General features: G+C 39.7%; 1 protein-coding gene across 6 annotated transcripts in view; it reads right to left on the bottom strand.

Annotated features, from left to right (window-relative positions):
• MAP2K5 (mitogen-activated protein kinase kinase 5) overlaps window positions 1–16,048 on the bottom strand; it is a 264,622-nt gene that overhangs the window by 58,037 nt on the left and 190,537 nt on the right. For 5 of the 6 annotated variants that reach the window (XM_055362709.2, XM_004056378.5, XM_004056379.5 and 2 more), the window contains 2 exons: window positions 608–634; window positions 264–296 (listed from right to left, as the gene is read on the bottom strand). In XM_055362709.2, coding sequence (XP_055218684.1) covers window positions 264–296; window positions 608–634 — 60 coding nt within the window. The remainder of the gene's footprint in view (window positions 1–263; window positions 297–607; window positions 635–16,048) is intronic. The other variant, XM_019011244.4, reaches the window with a different exon arrangement.

The raw sequence follows: 16,048 nt of genomic DNA, 5'->3' as shown, positions 1-16,048 counted from the left end.
TAATATTATTGTGTTTTGTCTTTAGGGCATCTGATGCCCCTGAGGACCAGCCTGCGGGATAGTCTGTTTTTGCAGGGTTTCTTGGCCAGAATCAGAAGAGTGGGATTCAGGACAAGGCCAGTTCACGTAACACAGCTCAGAGCCATACAACACAACTTGCTCCAAGGATGTTGGGCATTGTGCTTCATTAGGAAACAAAATATAAGCTTTCCACACCATTAGGAATGACTTTAGGAGTGAAAGCACATAAGACGATGCCTCACCTCATCAACAATGCACTGCAGAAGCTGGAGAGGCTGCAATGGAAAAGAAGAGAGGAAAAAGTATTAGCCTCTATGCAATATCTTTACAGTGGAGTGGAAAGAAAAAATCATTAATGCAATAAAATATAGCAAGATTAATCAACAACAGCAAACTCTTATAAAAACATTGATGCTCAGGATGTTCTATTATTTCTAATGGTACCTAATCTAATACAGGCAGTTAAAGGTTTGCATTTTCTTCAAAATGCAATTTGCTAAGTTTAAAACAAGGCATTCAAGCATGCAAAGGAAGCAGCCATCAGGAAAAAGAAAAGTGAATTTTTTTCTGAACTCATAAAGCTTACCATTAAAGATCCCTGGTTTTTCTGAATCTGAAAAAAGGCAATATGTAATTAGCATGTCATAATCAAAATGACTCACTTGGACACATTATGATCACTGAGAGAAAATTATTGCATTGCTGGTGGCAATTTGTGGGCATGTGTTAACACAATTTACATAATGAAAATACACAAATGTTAATAGCTCGCTTCTCATTTATAGGCGAAAGTCAGCAGAATGTTAATTTCACACAACACTTTTTAGTACCCTCCAGGTTGTATTAGAATAGGGAGAAAAACCATAATCCATTTCAAAAGGCTGTTTACGATTCAGATATAAATAATGTTTTATATTGCTAGATTGTGAACACTGGGCTTAATGTTGCAATCATTGCTAATGTTACGAAGCTCACTCTTTTTAAATTAAAAACCGATTTATTTAAAATTGAAATTAAATCATAGTCAGAAATTAGAATTTTGGATTCCTGCCAGTGTCTGCTCACAATCCCCTATTTTGTGAGGAAAACTTTAATTATGTGGTTGAAGTATTTGCACCTAACTTAGGAGTGGGGTAACGACTCCACCTTTTCCAAAGTTCCTTCTGCCTGTTTCCAGGGCAGCAATGCTCTCTGGGAAAATCAAATTCATGGAAGTTTCACACTGATTTTTAGGCAATAAAAGCAGAGTCCAGTAAGAGCGCATTTCTGATCAACATTCTGAAGGCAGGCTGCTCACACATTTAACACTGATAAACTGCATTTCTTAGAAAGCTACTAAAACGTGACATAAAAATTAATAAAACATCCACTTAGTCATTAAAGTACTAAACACTTCAGTGCCTCCCCATCCAGGAAAAATAAAGCTTACAGTTATTATAAACTCAATGAAAATGAAACTCCAGGTACTACATTTTCTAACAGAGAACTTTTCAGGAACCAAATACTGATGGGTCAACTGTTTTCTGAGATAACTGGGCTCCAACCAGCCGGTAAAATACAGGGAAACTAGTAATAATCCCTTATATGTTTTTAAAGGTGTTTTAAAAAATTCTTTCCCATATACAAACTCATTTGATCTGTACAACCACCCTGAGTTTGGCAGGGATGATCATCTTTATTCTATGATGGGAAAGCTGGGCCTATCAGAGGACAGTGTCCGGGCCTGAGGCCTCAGGGCCAGGGTGTGGTGGTGCTGGGGCTCCTCCAGAGCTCCTTTCCTTCCAGCATCTGTATTACACCTGCCTATGATCATAGAGTTATTTAAAACAACTGTATTTGTATACATTTATACTTGGTATGGTATTGTTGATAAATTATCCATTTTGACATGTTGGTTCCTCTCACCTAGACTGTGAGTTTGTCAAGAGCTGCAGCTATGTTTATGCATTTCTTTCGCATCCATGTGGCTGATCAGCACACCCTTCTTCCTACTGCCTGAGTGTTTTAAAAAGTGTTTTCCCATATATTTGCCAAATGAACACGGCGCCCACTCATTGCTCTTATTGGCTTTTCATCACTTCCTCCCCAATCACTACTTTCAGAAACCTCTGTCCCAGGTTGACTGGCTTAGTCTATGTTGATAGTCCCTGCTTGATGTTGTCCTGAATTACTGCTTCTTCTGGTTTCTCCAGTCCATGAGTATTTCCAGACAAGATTCTGCTGGTAAAGATTTACATTACAAGGGAAGGCGGAGCTGTAACCACCACCCTGAAGTGGTTAAGAATTTCAGTAACAAGCCAAACTACCTTTAAAAAAATACTGAAAAGCCTGGATAACCTCTCCTATGACATGAGATATCTATGGAGTTTGCTTTTATTTTTTTTTCAAGCACACACTGATACTCCCCCCACCCCTACATTCCTAGTAAGATATATCTACTTCAACAGCGGAGTTATTTGTAATGAACAAAGAATCAGAAATCCATTTCTGACATCAAAGAGAATGTGTTTCACGAATTTCCAAGAGTCAGGGGGATGACAACATTCTCTGAGGAGAATATGCAGCAAACATTCTAAGTGAGAGGTTTTGAAATGAATTCAGAAATGGATTATGAAACACTGTCCCCAGAAACACATGAGTTGTGTGAATCAGATTAACTGAGGGGAGGAAACTTCCTCATGAACTGAGGTCTTAAAGTCTCTAGTTTGCCCTATTTTGCAGGTTAAAAGCTTAGTCTAAGTCAACTTAAAACTGTACTATTTATGCTTGCTCTTCATTAAAAGAAAGAGAAAAACAGCAATATCAAAGTCTTTTTTTTTATAATCTTATAACTATACTGTTTTGCCCAGGTTTTTAGAGAGAGACGTTATCAGGTTTTATTATACAGTTTTGATAGCAACATATTATATGAAATCATCTTCATAAATTTTGTATTAAGGTAACAGTGCCAGTACCTGAAATTGATTCAAAATGCTTAAGATACTCAATTACTTTTTAACAGTTACACAATGCAGTGACTTACATCTTCTATTTCACAAGAATTTGATGATGCAACATCATTGTAATTGATTCATTTTCTCAATTAAATAAAGCTACTGTGCTTTTCTTTATAATGAATGCCACATAGACCACAGAGTTAGATGTATTATCTCCTTTTTCTGTCTCAGATATATTGCCATAAAGGCTGTATTCTGTTCCTCTGTTAATTCCACCAGAAAATTTAATGCCACAGTCATATTTTTAAAATTCTGAACTGCCATGTACTCGGCTGTATTTATATTAGGCATATTTTTCACTGCTAAACTCTTTGTTGTTTACCTTTTTCAAGATCACATTACTGTATAGGCACAGCAACCATAAAACAGATCCAAACAGTCAACCTCCAGTCATTGCCTCTGCTTTTGCACACAGTTCATGAAAAAGTGAAGCCCCTAGTTTATAGCACATTAAAAGTGGAACCAAGGGTCCTCAATATAAAATGTTGGCTTTGTGAATGCCTATCTTTATTCTGGGTCTGCCTTCCGAATGCTTAGCTGTGAGAGCAGAGTTCAGAGGAACGCAATAATATTGTTAGGGCTGATGTACTGCCTGCACCTCACAACATATGAAATGCTGTTTATAACTAACTTGTCCAAGCCCTCATTCCTGCTTATACATTTTGCGTGTGTTGAGTGTTTTCTACGTCTAACTAGTACTTTGGGACAATGAGAGAACAGTAATTGTTCCAGTCACACACTTTGTTAATCAGTCTCTAGAACTAGTTGCATTTTGATAGATGAACTTCTTCCCTTTTCTGGGCATAGATTCTTTTTTTCTTTCATTAGCTGTTAGATTCAAGATTTAAAACCACACTAACAGAGGATAGTTACGTCTCATTCTGATGTAAGGCAGACTCTTATGTGTTTAAATGGGGAAGAATGACTTCATAGAAGGTAGCCACAAGTACCAGTTAGGTCTTGGTATTATAGTAACATTTATCATATATTTCCTTACAAGGACCATCCAGTTAGCAATTAGAAAATTCTTATAACATGACTTATGACTGTGAAAAATGATGCTAGAAAGGAAACTGCCAATGTAGAAGTTTGCTTGTGGGGCCTCAACTATTTAGCCAATGGCTCTGGTGATAAAAAGCAATTTTGGAAGTCTCACTTTATGCTTTGCTCTCTGTAGAGGAGCTTTTTACATAAGTGGTAAAACAGATCTTGCTACCAGCCCCTTTTACATTATATTCAGAGGCACAATCAGAAAACTAAAATGAATCTACCTATGTAACTTAGAGAAGACACCAGCTATAGCTTTCATTTTCTCTTTTACTCTCTGAAATTATGGCTTGCCCTGCAGCTCTTGTCTGGAAGATTTATGTGTGACCTAGGTCAGATCTTCCAATATCAGTTGACAAATTTTCTCTTTACATATTTACTGCTTTTCAAGCTTGTATTATTTTCTCTTAAATAGAAAGAAGAAATATAAAATTAAATCATATGGTTGGAATTTTTAAAGAATAGCATTTTCATTTGTTGTGCTACTGGCATCACATTCTAGCTTTCAATGTTGAGCTCTTTATTCTTTTTTTTAAAACTTCAAATTTTAGGAGCTGTGGCTATTTTGCAAGGACTCTCTTTTCAAATCAGATGCATTAAGCTATAACCCTGGCTAAATATAAACAGGGATTATGGGAAACTGAGACATTCATATTCTAAATGAAGAATTATGATCTAAAGTATTTATGAAAGGAAGGAACCCCAGAGATGATCTAGTTCAATCTACTCATTTTGCTTTTGGGAAGCTGAGGCTCAGAGGGGAGCAGCGCCCAAAGTCATAGATAGTGCCTGGCCTGACCCTGACGGCTGGGTTAGGAGACTGTCCACTGTGAGGAAAATGCATGAACTTTGGAGTAAGAAAGACCCCTGGGATTCTAGTCAGATGCCCATGGTCCCCAGAAGCCCCCTCCCTTCAGTGGGGCTTAGAGCTCTCATCTACAAAGTGAAGGAATGAGCTAGAGAAGCCCAAAGATTCCTTGAAGCCAGAGCTTCCCATTCAGGAGCCATGTTTATTTTTCCTACCCAAGGGCAGGTACCAGCAATCAATCTAATTTTATCTGGCACTGTGCTGGATATTAAAACTTACAGACATACAACCTCCAATCCATTATAACTTGCAAAAACAAAGTGTCCATATCTCAAAAAGCCTTCAATGAGAAAAACAAAACCACTGCTACATGATAAGCTTTATATACATTGCCTAGTACCACTAACTTAAAGAGTTCCCAAACAAATCACTTTTAAATAAAGGAAGAGAACGAAATTTACTCTGGCTAACTACAAATGGGACTTTTGGCAAACTGATATGTGAAGATACTAAATGCATTCAGAAACAAAATAAATGGATAATATATACTACTTCCAATAATTTCAGGTGAACATGTATAATTCACTTGTGCAATCCTATCTCCCCTGTTCATCAGCCTCTGTCCTTGCTCAAGTTCTTACCATGTCTGTGGGTCTATTAGTATATTTTCACAGGACCTAAAAAAGTCACAGGAAGATTTAGCAGGCAGCTACTCAATAGGTTATAAGAAGGAACCAATGATTCTCGCATTCTAAGATCTATTCACTGGCACCTTCTCTCTGGCGCAAATCTCAGACTCCAGCTGGGGTGCTGTATTCAGGAGTGACCAGTTTTGAAAAGCAAAAACTACATATCCCTGAATTTAGCAAGCAGCTAGGTGGGACAGAAAGGCTTTAAGATGCCTACAGGAGGGCACAGCTCTGATGGGACCAGACAGAAAATCATCACAGCCATAAATTAGTTTACTTGGCCTCACTGCTTCCTGAGTATCAAGGACAATGCATTTTCACACAAAATACAACAGCTGGAGCATTGAGGTACAGCGAAACATTATTCATTTGCTGGGTCTGCCAGTCAGTGAGCAGGAAAAAAAAAAAAGACCTGGCTGCCAGTTCATACTGTTTTATCCTTTGTGTATTTAAAATTGACATAGCTCATGTCCCACACCACATAGGTGTATAAGAGCCACAGTAAATCTTCCTGTTGGTAATTGCACATTTTAATGTTTAGACTTGAATTTTGCAAGGAAAGCAAGGGCTTAGAATTGTAATTTAAAATGATTAATGTGAATTATAAAATCTTTTTCCTGATGGTATGAGGTCTGTCCACAGAGTCCATTAAGTACCTAAGTTTTGAAGATTTTAGACATTTGCCATATCAAACTTTTCTCCTTTCTTTGTCCCAAAAGAAGGGTGGCCTTATTTCAGAATCCAGTTTAAGAATATTAATTGTGTGTGGAGACATGGGAAACGGGCAGCTGGGGGAAGGAGGTGTTGCTTTTTCTGAGAACGGTCCTTTAGATTACTCTACTCTTTATGGTGAAATAAATCTGCTACAGCAACATTTTAATGTTTCAAAATGTCTGAGAGGGTTTTTCCGGAGCTTTCATTTAGTTTGCACCTCTCTTGGCTTAAATCCTCTACATGATGTTGGAAGTCACCTAGTACAATTCTTTGCCTAATGTAGAAATTCACTTTATAATATTCCAAACATATAGGTATTCTGTCTTTGCTACAAGACTTCCAATGATGAGATTACAATGATTCTCTTTTGGGCAGATTAAACTGTTAACAAAGTTGTTTCTTGGCCGGGCGCAGTGGCTCACGCCTGCAATCCCAGCACTTTGGGAGGCTGAGGCGGGCGGATCACGAGGTCAGATCATGACCATCCTGGCTAACACGGTAAAACCCTGTCTCTACTAAAGATACAAAAAATTAGCCGGGCGTGGTGGCAGGCACCTGTAGTCCCAGCTACTCGGGAGGCTGAGGCAGGAGAATGGCATGAACCTGGGAGGCAGAGTCTGTTTGCAGTGAGCTGAGATCGCGCCACTGCACTCCAGCCTGGGCGACAGAGCAAGACTCCCTCTCAAAAAAAAAAAAAAAAAAAAAAAGTTCTTTCTTATTTTGAATCCAAGAAGTATGTCTTTCTGTAAGATGTGCCCACGATCTGGAGCTATGGCATATAAGTTTAATGACAGCTCTTCATATATTTGAAGATAGCAGTCATGTCTCCACAATGTTGTCTTTCTTGAATGAACATCCCTGTTTTCTTCCTTATGATCAGTTGGTATTTTGGTTGCCCTCTATCCTTCTCCCCTTTATTACTAAGGATACTCCAACAACACTCCCCCACCCCCAAGAAGCCCGTGTGTTCCATGGGAAGATGACTTCACCCCCAGCTCTAGGGTATGGTAGGTGGTTCAGGCCTAAATTAGTCAGCAACATCTAAATCCCCTGGGCACAGGGAGTTGAACTGGTCCAATGAAACTGCAGCCTAAGGCCTTTGGTTGCTTCTGAGGAAAAGAGACCTGCTGTTCCCCTCTCAGACAGGAAGTGGGTTGCTCCAGGAACCCCAATAACCATTCTCGGTCTGTGAAGGAAGAAGCCTACTAAGGAGAGAACCGAATATAAATTGCTGAGTCAAGTCCCAGCTAAAACCAGCAAGCAAGACTAGGCTTTACAGTCATGCAGTCCAGTTATTTCCCCTTGTGATTAGGGCTCCTTTGAGTTGAGTTTTCTGTTACCTGGACGTGAAAGCTGCCTGAAGAACCCAGGCATGATTTCCTATTCTCCACCACCACAGTCACCTTTCTCTGAATTTGTTTCCATATGTGTATGTTCCTCATAAAGTATGACACCCACACCTGAACACAGACCTCGGATTGACGGGCTTAGATCACTATGTTTTGGACCTGATACACCAGACAGCCGAGACTCAAGGAGGCTAAAAGTGCATTCACTTTTTTTTTTTTTTTTTTTTTTGAGACGGAGTCTCATTTTGTCACCCACGCTGGAGGGCAGTGGCGTGATCTCAGCTCACTGCAACCTCCACCTCCCCGGTTCAAGCAATTCTCCTACCTCAGCCTCCTGAGTACCTGAGATTACAGATGCATGCCACCATGTCTGGCTAATTTTTGTATTTTTAGTAGAGACGGGGTTTCGCCATGTTGGCCAGGCTGGTCTTGAACCCTTGGCCTCAAGCGATCTGCCTGTCTCAGCCTCCCAAAGTGCTGGGATTATAGGCATGAGCCAGCACGCCAGGCCATGCATTCATATTTCTGATAGCCTTATCACACAGTTGGCTCAAATGAGAGAAGACCGAGAAGTATATAAATCTTACTGAAAGAAGTATATAAATCTTTTTTATATACTGAAAAAGAAATCTGAGACTGAAAAGGAGACACTTTTTTTTTTTGTTGAGACAGGGTCTCACTCTATTGCTCAAGATGGGGTGCAGTGGTGCAATCATAGCTCACTGCAGCCTTGACCTCCCTGGACTCAAGTGATCCTCCCACCTCCGCCTCCTGAGTAGCTGGGACTACAGGTGTGTGCCCATGTGAAGACAAGTTGTCACATATCCTCAGAAGGTGTTATGCTCAGGTATTCATGCTGGCTGGATAGAGTGGGAGGATGGGACATGGAAGAAAAGAAAGGGGCCAAAACAATTGATTTAGAGCCTCAGGATTTGTGTTCTTGGTTCCCTCTGATTGCAAACATGTAAAAAGTAAACTTGGGCTACATAATTACTTTATTGATTTCATATATGTTTATTAAGTCCTTATGCTATGCCAGGCGCTATACTAGACTCTAGGACCCAAAAGATGGATAGAATACAATTGCTGGCCCACAGAAATGAGTGATTTATTAAAGGTTCCTGAAACCTAGTAGCAGGGCTAAGATTTAATTAAGCACAGGGCTTGGACTCTCCTCTAAAAGTCACTCAGTATTTGGACAAAATACAAGTCCTCTGGAGTTTTGCTTTCTTCCCTCAGGGCTCTATAGATTTCTAAGACAGCTTCCCCCCATCCTTCCAACCCCTAAAGCTCCCTACCACATGGTAATGTTTCTAGGCATTGTAAGACAGGTTGCTGCATTAGTTTTGGTTCCACATATCACTGAACATTTTTTTACCATGATATATTTGGATGTGGCCTACTGAGATTTTGAGATCAGTTGTATTGCAGCCAATACATGGTTCATATGGGATAAGGAGGGAAAGAATCTTAAAATTGGCCAGGTGCAGTGGCTCACGCCTGTAATCCTAGCACTTTGGGTGGCCGAGGTGGGTGGATCACCTGAGGTCAGGAGTTTGAGATCAGCCTGCCCAACATGGCGAAACCCCATCTCTACTAAAAATACAAAAATTAGCCAGGTGTGGTGGCACATGCCTGCAATCCCAGCTACTAGGGCTGCTGAGGCAGGAGAATTGCTTCAACCCGGGAGGAGGAGGTTGCAGTGAGCTGAGATTGCGCCACTGCACTCCAGCCTGGGCAACAGAGTGAGACTCCATCTCAAAAAAAATATGTATATATATATATATTTAGAGAGAGAGAGAGAGAGACACACAATCTTGTGAATTAACATGTGTCTTACTGGCTTGACTGTAAATTAAATTCAAAATAGATTTAAACAAAATAAGTCATGGATCAAGAATGAACTGGATAAAGTTTGACTTACTTTATCTTTTTTTTTTTTTTTTTTGAGACAGGGTCTCACTCTGTTGCCCAGGCTGGAATGCAGTGGCACGATCATGGCTCATTACAGACAGGACCTCCTGGGCACAAGTGATCCTCCCTCCTCAGCCTCCTGAATAGCTGGGACTATAGGCATATGCCACCACACCTAGCTGGTTTTTAAATTTTTTGTAGAGACGGGGTCTCCCTGTGTTGCCCAGGCTGGTCTCAAACTCCTGGGCTCACGTGATTCTCCTGCCTTGGGCTCCCAAAGTGCTAGGATTACAGGTTTGAGCTGGCACACCTGGCTCCAATGTTTGATATTTGATTCAGAGTTTTACTTCACACCTCCCATATTTTGATATAGGTACAATCAGGTTTCAGTAAACTTCAAGGAAGTAATCGGGGAGAGATGGTGATGAGCAAGAGGGCTGAAGGTGTGGACAGGAGGAGGAAGCTGCTCATCCAAGGTGAAAGCAGACCATAGAAATATCCTGTCCAGCATTTTTCAGACTCTGTTTACGAAATAACTCTAGTTCAAATAAGATATTACTTAGATGCATTTAAAAATTATCAGATAGAAGCAGAGCTGCTCGTGTGGTTGTGTGTACATGTGTGTGTAGGTGGATCCCCATCTCCTCTATACACTGTCTACCCACAATTCTGTAAATCACTAACCTAGGGCATTTCCATCATTTTCCAGGTGAGGAGGCTGAAGTCCAAAAAGAAAGAAGGTCAAGCAACTAATAAGAAAAGCCAAGACCAGAACTCAGGTTAGCTCTGTGTGTATGTTTGGGTAGAAATCATATATTGTCAGTGACTTAATTTGTCACTTGTCGGGTGTGTCATTTGCTGCCTCCTATGCCCTCTACCCTGAATCACTGAGTGTTTCCAGCTGCCTGGCTACCAAGAAGGCATAGGGCTATCCAAAGAGCAGGGCCTGGAAGGAGGCCTTTGGCCAGGAACTTTCTTTTGTTTAAAGGATTTTACCAACTAGGCCTGGAGTCCAGGTTGCCTCATGCCTTATGCCCAGAAGAGTGCTCTCTGCAACTTGTTTCTGAACAGAAAACAAAACAAGACAAGCTTCATTACCCCTTTGGTCTCTCCTCCTCTGAACCTGTAGGCCAATAGCTTCTTCTCTCATAAGACTATTCTAGGCCGAGTGCGGTGGCTCACGCCTGTAATCCCAGTACTCTGGGAGGCTGAGGCAGGCAGGTCACCTGAGGTCAGGAGTTCGAGACCAGCCTGGCCAACATGGAGAAATCTCATCTCTATTAAAAATACAAAAATTAGCCGGGTATGGTGATGCACTCCTATAATCCCAGCTACTCGGGAGGCTGAGGCAGGAGAATCACTTGAACCTGGGAGGTGGAGGTTGCAGTGAACCAAGATCATGCCACTCCACTCCAGTCTAGGTGACAGAGTGAGACTCTGTCTCAAAAAAAAAAAAGACTATTCTATTCCCCAAGCTGTTCTTTCCTTCTCCTCGTGGTGGTCACCATCTGCAGACATTGATGTGTGCAGCCTAACAGTCCACACTTGGTTCCAATTGGCTGCCTTGGTTTCCCAAAATTCCTTGGAGATGACACCTTGGCTCTGTGCATAAACAGACAACTGCCTCCTTTCCTAGCTCCTAGTGGTCTCTGGGACCCTCTTTCCACCTGGTGTGTCCTGGCAATCTCCAGCCCTAAATCGAATCAGCTCTTTGCTCCTTTTAGGCAACTCATTGATTTTTCAATGAACTTAGCTCATCTGTTTTATTGGCACTGAAGAGGGTTGGGTTCTTAGCATCATTAACATTTTAGTTGAGGAAGAATTCCCAAACCTCCCACGCATTAATCCATAACTGTTAAACATCTAAAAAGTAATCTATGCTCAAACAAAGCTCGGCCAGGTCTGTCCCCTTTTTAACTTGGAAGCCAATGAGCCCCTATGCCCAAATCTACCCAAGTTTTCCATACTGAATGGTGATAAGTAAAACACTGGAGTATAATAAAAGTTGATGTCTTTGTCTGTTGCTGCTGCTACTACTGCTGTTGAGGACCATTCTCCCCCCAGGGATCCATAGCCAGTCAGCAATTACCTGGCAGGCACAGAGCATTCTGGGACAGTAATTTTCATCTCTGCAGACACACCAGTTGGAGGCAGTACTTGAGTGGATATGTGTGTAAAATAAGGACGGCCATTTAGACTCACAATCTCTGGATGCCTTATCTCACTTTCTCCCCCACCATCCCTCTAGAGAAAAAAGACCACTGCACTGTGAGTGGGAGACAGTCTGGCCCTGTTGCTGAATACCTGGTAATCATAAGTGAGTCATTTAATGGCTGTGGACTCCTATTTCCTCATCTGTAATCTAAGAGTTGGACTAGATCATTGTAAGATCTCTTCACATGCTGAAATCCTATGATTCCATAAAGTAGCAGACTGCATCAATAAAAGCAAAGGGAGAGAAGTGGAAGGCCTAGTGGACCGCAGAGCTTAACAGGGAGAGATAATAGCAAAGCTGCCACATGAAAGCCAGACTGAACACCAAGTTCATTAACTTTCAATTCTATTTCTGGGGGCTAAATTGATTATTTAAAAATTGTAAGGGAATCATAGTCCCCAGTAACTGAACTAAAAATGACGAGATTCTGTATATAATTCTATATATTATATGGTGATTGTGAATGATAAACTATAACTCAAAAAAGAAAGACTGTAAAGGAAGGCTCTTGTGGGATCAGAAAAATAATTCATTTTAGTCCTACCTGGTGTGAGACATGGTCATATATTTTCAGAGTTACATAGGTAAATCCCTGAAGAACTTTCTGGAAATATAAATAATACTAATATTACCTAGCTCTTGTTTACCACCTTATATTTTTCAAAGTGCTCTCTTAGGCATTAGTCCATTTGATCATGACAATTCCTCCCCAGCAGTCTAGAAAATGCCCTGTGATATACCAAGCCAAATTCATAAAGGGTGGCAGGGAACCCCTCAGGGGCATGTGCCAACTGTCCTCAAGGGCAGAGACCTTAAAATGCAATGACTTCCAACCTCAGATCAGCCCCAGTCATGTCAAGGGGATTCACAAAATTCTCAAACCCAATTTCTTTATCTGGTCCCTGCTACACTTGCCATCTCCATCCTGACACATTACCTCCCTCCTCTACCATGCTCCCCTCCCTTTTCTTACTTCCTTCCCATGGTGACTTTAAAAGTTACCTAGGAGAATTGCTAAACTGTTAGGGAAATGAAAGTAACAACGGTAGTACTGTTAAAGTACTGGAACAACACCAAATATAATATGCTGTTTTAGACCTTTATCTTTTACCAGATGAACCTCCTTTGGACTTGAGTACCTAGCACATCCTTTCCCATGCTTCTTGCAAAGGGAGAGAAGTAGAAGGCCTCCTGGACCACAGAGCCTAGGAGGGAGAGATAATAGCAAAGCTGCCACGTGAAGGCCAGACTGGACACCAATTTTATTATTATGACTTGGTGTCCAAGTTCATTACTTTAACCTTCTATTCTATTTCTGGGCTAAACTGATTATTTAAAAATTACAAAGGAATCATGGTCCCATCCTTCTTGCCTCAGAGCCTCGGCTCAAGCGTCAGCTATCTACTCTGTGAAACCTTCTTGGTTTCCTGAAGTGAGCTGACCACTCCCTTTTCCTCTTGAGGTCAGAGCATCCCATCTCCTGGAGGATTCCTTTTATGTCAACTGCCATTGGTTTTATGTTTTTCTTCCAACTGGACTGGACTCTTTTGAGAGCAGAGACCACATCTGTTTCATTTTTGTGCTCCTAGTGCTTAGTCAGGCACAGAGTAGGTGCTCAGTGACAAATAATGTTGAATTGAGATGTATGTCATACAATAGTGTAGAAGGTACTACAGAATCAAACCAACATGAGGTTAGTGCTTTCAAACAACACAGGAATCACGAACCTAACTGGCCAATACAGATATCTCAATTGAAGTATTAACAAATAATTTATCTTTAATGAAGAATTTCACATTTCTAAGCTACCCGCACATTGGGGATGATGTCTCTTACATTTCTGCTCTATTTTAAGGACATACTAGGAACCCACCTCCTGTTTCTGGCATAGGCTAAGCAAATAAAATAATGAGACTTCTTGATAAGTACACAATAGATATGGAGAAGAATTTGACACTGGCAATTTAAAAATTCCTAGGAAGAAACAAATGTGTATAAGTGAACATCTTCATGTCACTTAAATTTCGTCTCTGCATTTTACGGAATATAAATCTGATTTTATGCTTGAAATATCAGGATATTTTAAATGTCTATATCCTAAATAGTGAGGACAAAAGTAAAATGAATTAAAACATATAGGCTAGACATTTGTTTAGAAAAAAAATTGCATGCATATTGCCCCTTTAAACTCTTGCAAATTAAAGGTGAGTACTTGAAGTTTGGGGTGATTACTCATTGCTATTTTTTCCTTGATTAAAGACCTCACATACAAAAAACTGTATATTTTAAAATTTACTTAAATCCTTGATGTTCCAAACTTCAAAAAGTTTATGCAACAAAGGATAGATTCTAATACCTCTTTTCAAAGAGTGCAAACTTTTTAGTATTTTGCAATTCCAGGCGTGATCAGTAAACATAAATAAGATAATGATATCTGTGGTCTGAATTTAACATAGAATGTAAGACATCAGTAAACAATCAACATTAGAATTAGTAACAATATACTAGTCAAAGGCTTTTAAAACACAAATAAAATTAAGTGTAAAAACTCTAGTACTTCAACACTAGCATTTGAAAAGTGTTCAATGTTTTTAAATAGTTTTAAGAACATATGCTTTCTACTCTATTCTGAAACACATACTCTATCCAGAGCACAATTTATTACTACAAAATAAATGAATGTTTAAAAGACAGTCTGTCAATTGAAAAAAACAAAACACATTAAAATAGCACGTTTCCAAGCCAAGTTAAACAAAATATTTTTTCCTTGACAAGCTGCTTACATTTAAATGAAAACAGGGCAAATCTGGTCAATAATATGGATTGCATATAATAAAAAGGACCTTAGATCATGTTAATACAAGGATCAGAAAGCAGTAATTTCAATTAAAACTACCCAATTATTTAGCAAACTTTCAGATGCAGCAAATAAATTAATCGGTTTTAAATGAAAGTGCTCAGATAAGTAGCTTTTTGACCTATGAGTAAGTCTCACTAGCAGCAGTCACAGCACAGCAAGAATCTGCTGAAGCAAGGCAAAGCTCCCAAATCAAACAAATGTTATTGGTAATCAAAAAGCATTTGCAAAACATATTTCCTTGGTTAATAGCAGGAGGTTCTGAAGCAAATGCCACCTACAGCTCCTCTCATACTTTGATATGTAGTGTATAGGGGTTGAACACACATTTCTCTTACCCAAGAATGACAGAAGTATCTTGGTTTTAACAACAGGATATTTTCATTTCTGAACTATCTATGGAAGGTGCCAGTCATTATATCATTAAGAATGCATATCTTTCACTTATTATCTACCTATGTTTAACTTGTATTGGGATTTAAGAATGCCTCTTTGAGACAAGCAATATGTCATCATTTTGTTCAGCTAACAGGCCTGACAGCCCTGTCTCCTTGAGTTAAGAAAAGTAGATCTCTATTTTGTACACTGGTGGCAAAAGCTGGCAGAATAAATGAGAATTAGCCAATTGGTAGTAAAAGTTTCTGATCCCAAAGATTCAGACCTTCCTTTTACCCTAGTCCAAATTATTCTATTTGGCCAGATGATGGTATTTTTTTTTCCCAATAAAAGTGATATTCTCCATATACTGCAATAATTTATTTGAATGCCATTCTTATGTGTTTTTAACAAATAACATCACTATTCACTATTTCTCTTATCTTTTTGATCCTTTTTTACTACTTATCATCTTATTTGAAACAGATTTTTAACAGATAAACTTGATCATTACAAGAATATCTTGCTTGCATTTTATTCAAATAATTCTTAAAAACAGCTTAAAAAGCCGTTTGGAATAACATCAAGCTTGCCATCAATCAAATGAAAAAATTCCGCTGGCGGTTGTATAAACATCAGATCAAGTCTGATGTCTTCAAGGATTTCAGAGTGAACCATAAAAAACTCCATTAACTTCTGACAAAGAATGCAAATTAATCACAACATGGGGTGAAATGAAATTAAAGGCTCTTTTCTAATCAATGACAAGGCAGGATGAAATATTTGTTACTCTCTCTGCACTCAGACTGCCTAGGATGTTTGCACTTCCCTTGCAAAGCCCCAAATGTAAGGTGTGAGTACAGATTCACCCACAGTTGCTGTTAAGCCTCCCCTCCCCGCAGAGCTATCTGCTTACAAGTCGTGGAGATTCACAAAACACACTAATCATCCGAATCTCAGGTGCATCCAATTTGTTATTCACACTCTCCCATGCCAGTGAAAAGCCTGGCGCAGACAGATGCACCAGGAACCCTAAATGACAGTTTTGGCCTCCGGAAGTACG

The sequence above is a fragment of the Gorilla gorilla genome, chromosome 16 (assembly GCF_029281585.2).
Source record: "Gorilla gorilla gorilla isolate KB3781 chromosome 16, NHGRI_mGorGor1-v2.1_pri, whole genome shotgun sequence".
NCBI lineage: Eukaryota > Metazoa > Chordata > Mammalia > Primates > Hominidae > Gorilla > Gorilla gorilla.
This window is presented reverse-complemented; position numbering and strand designations above follow the sequence as displayed.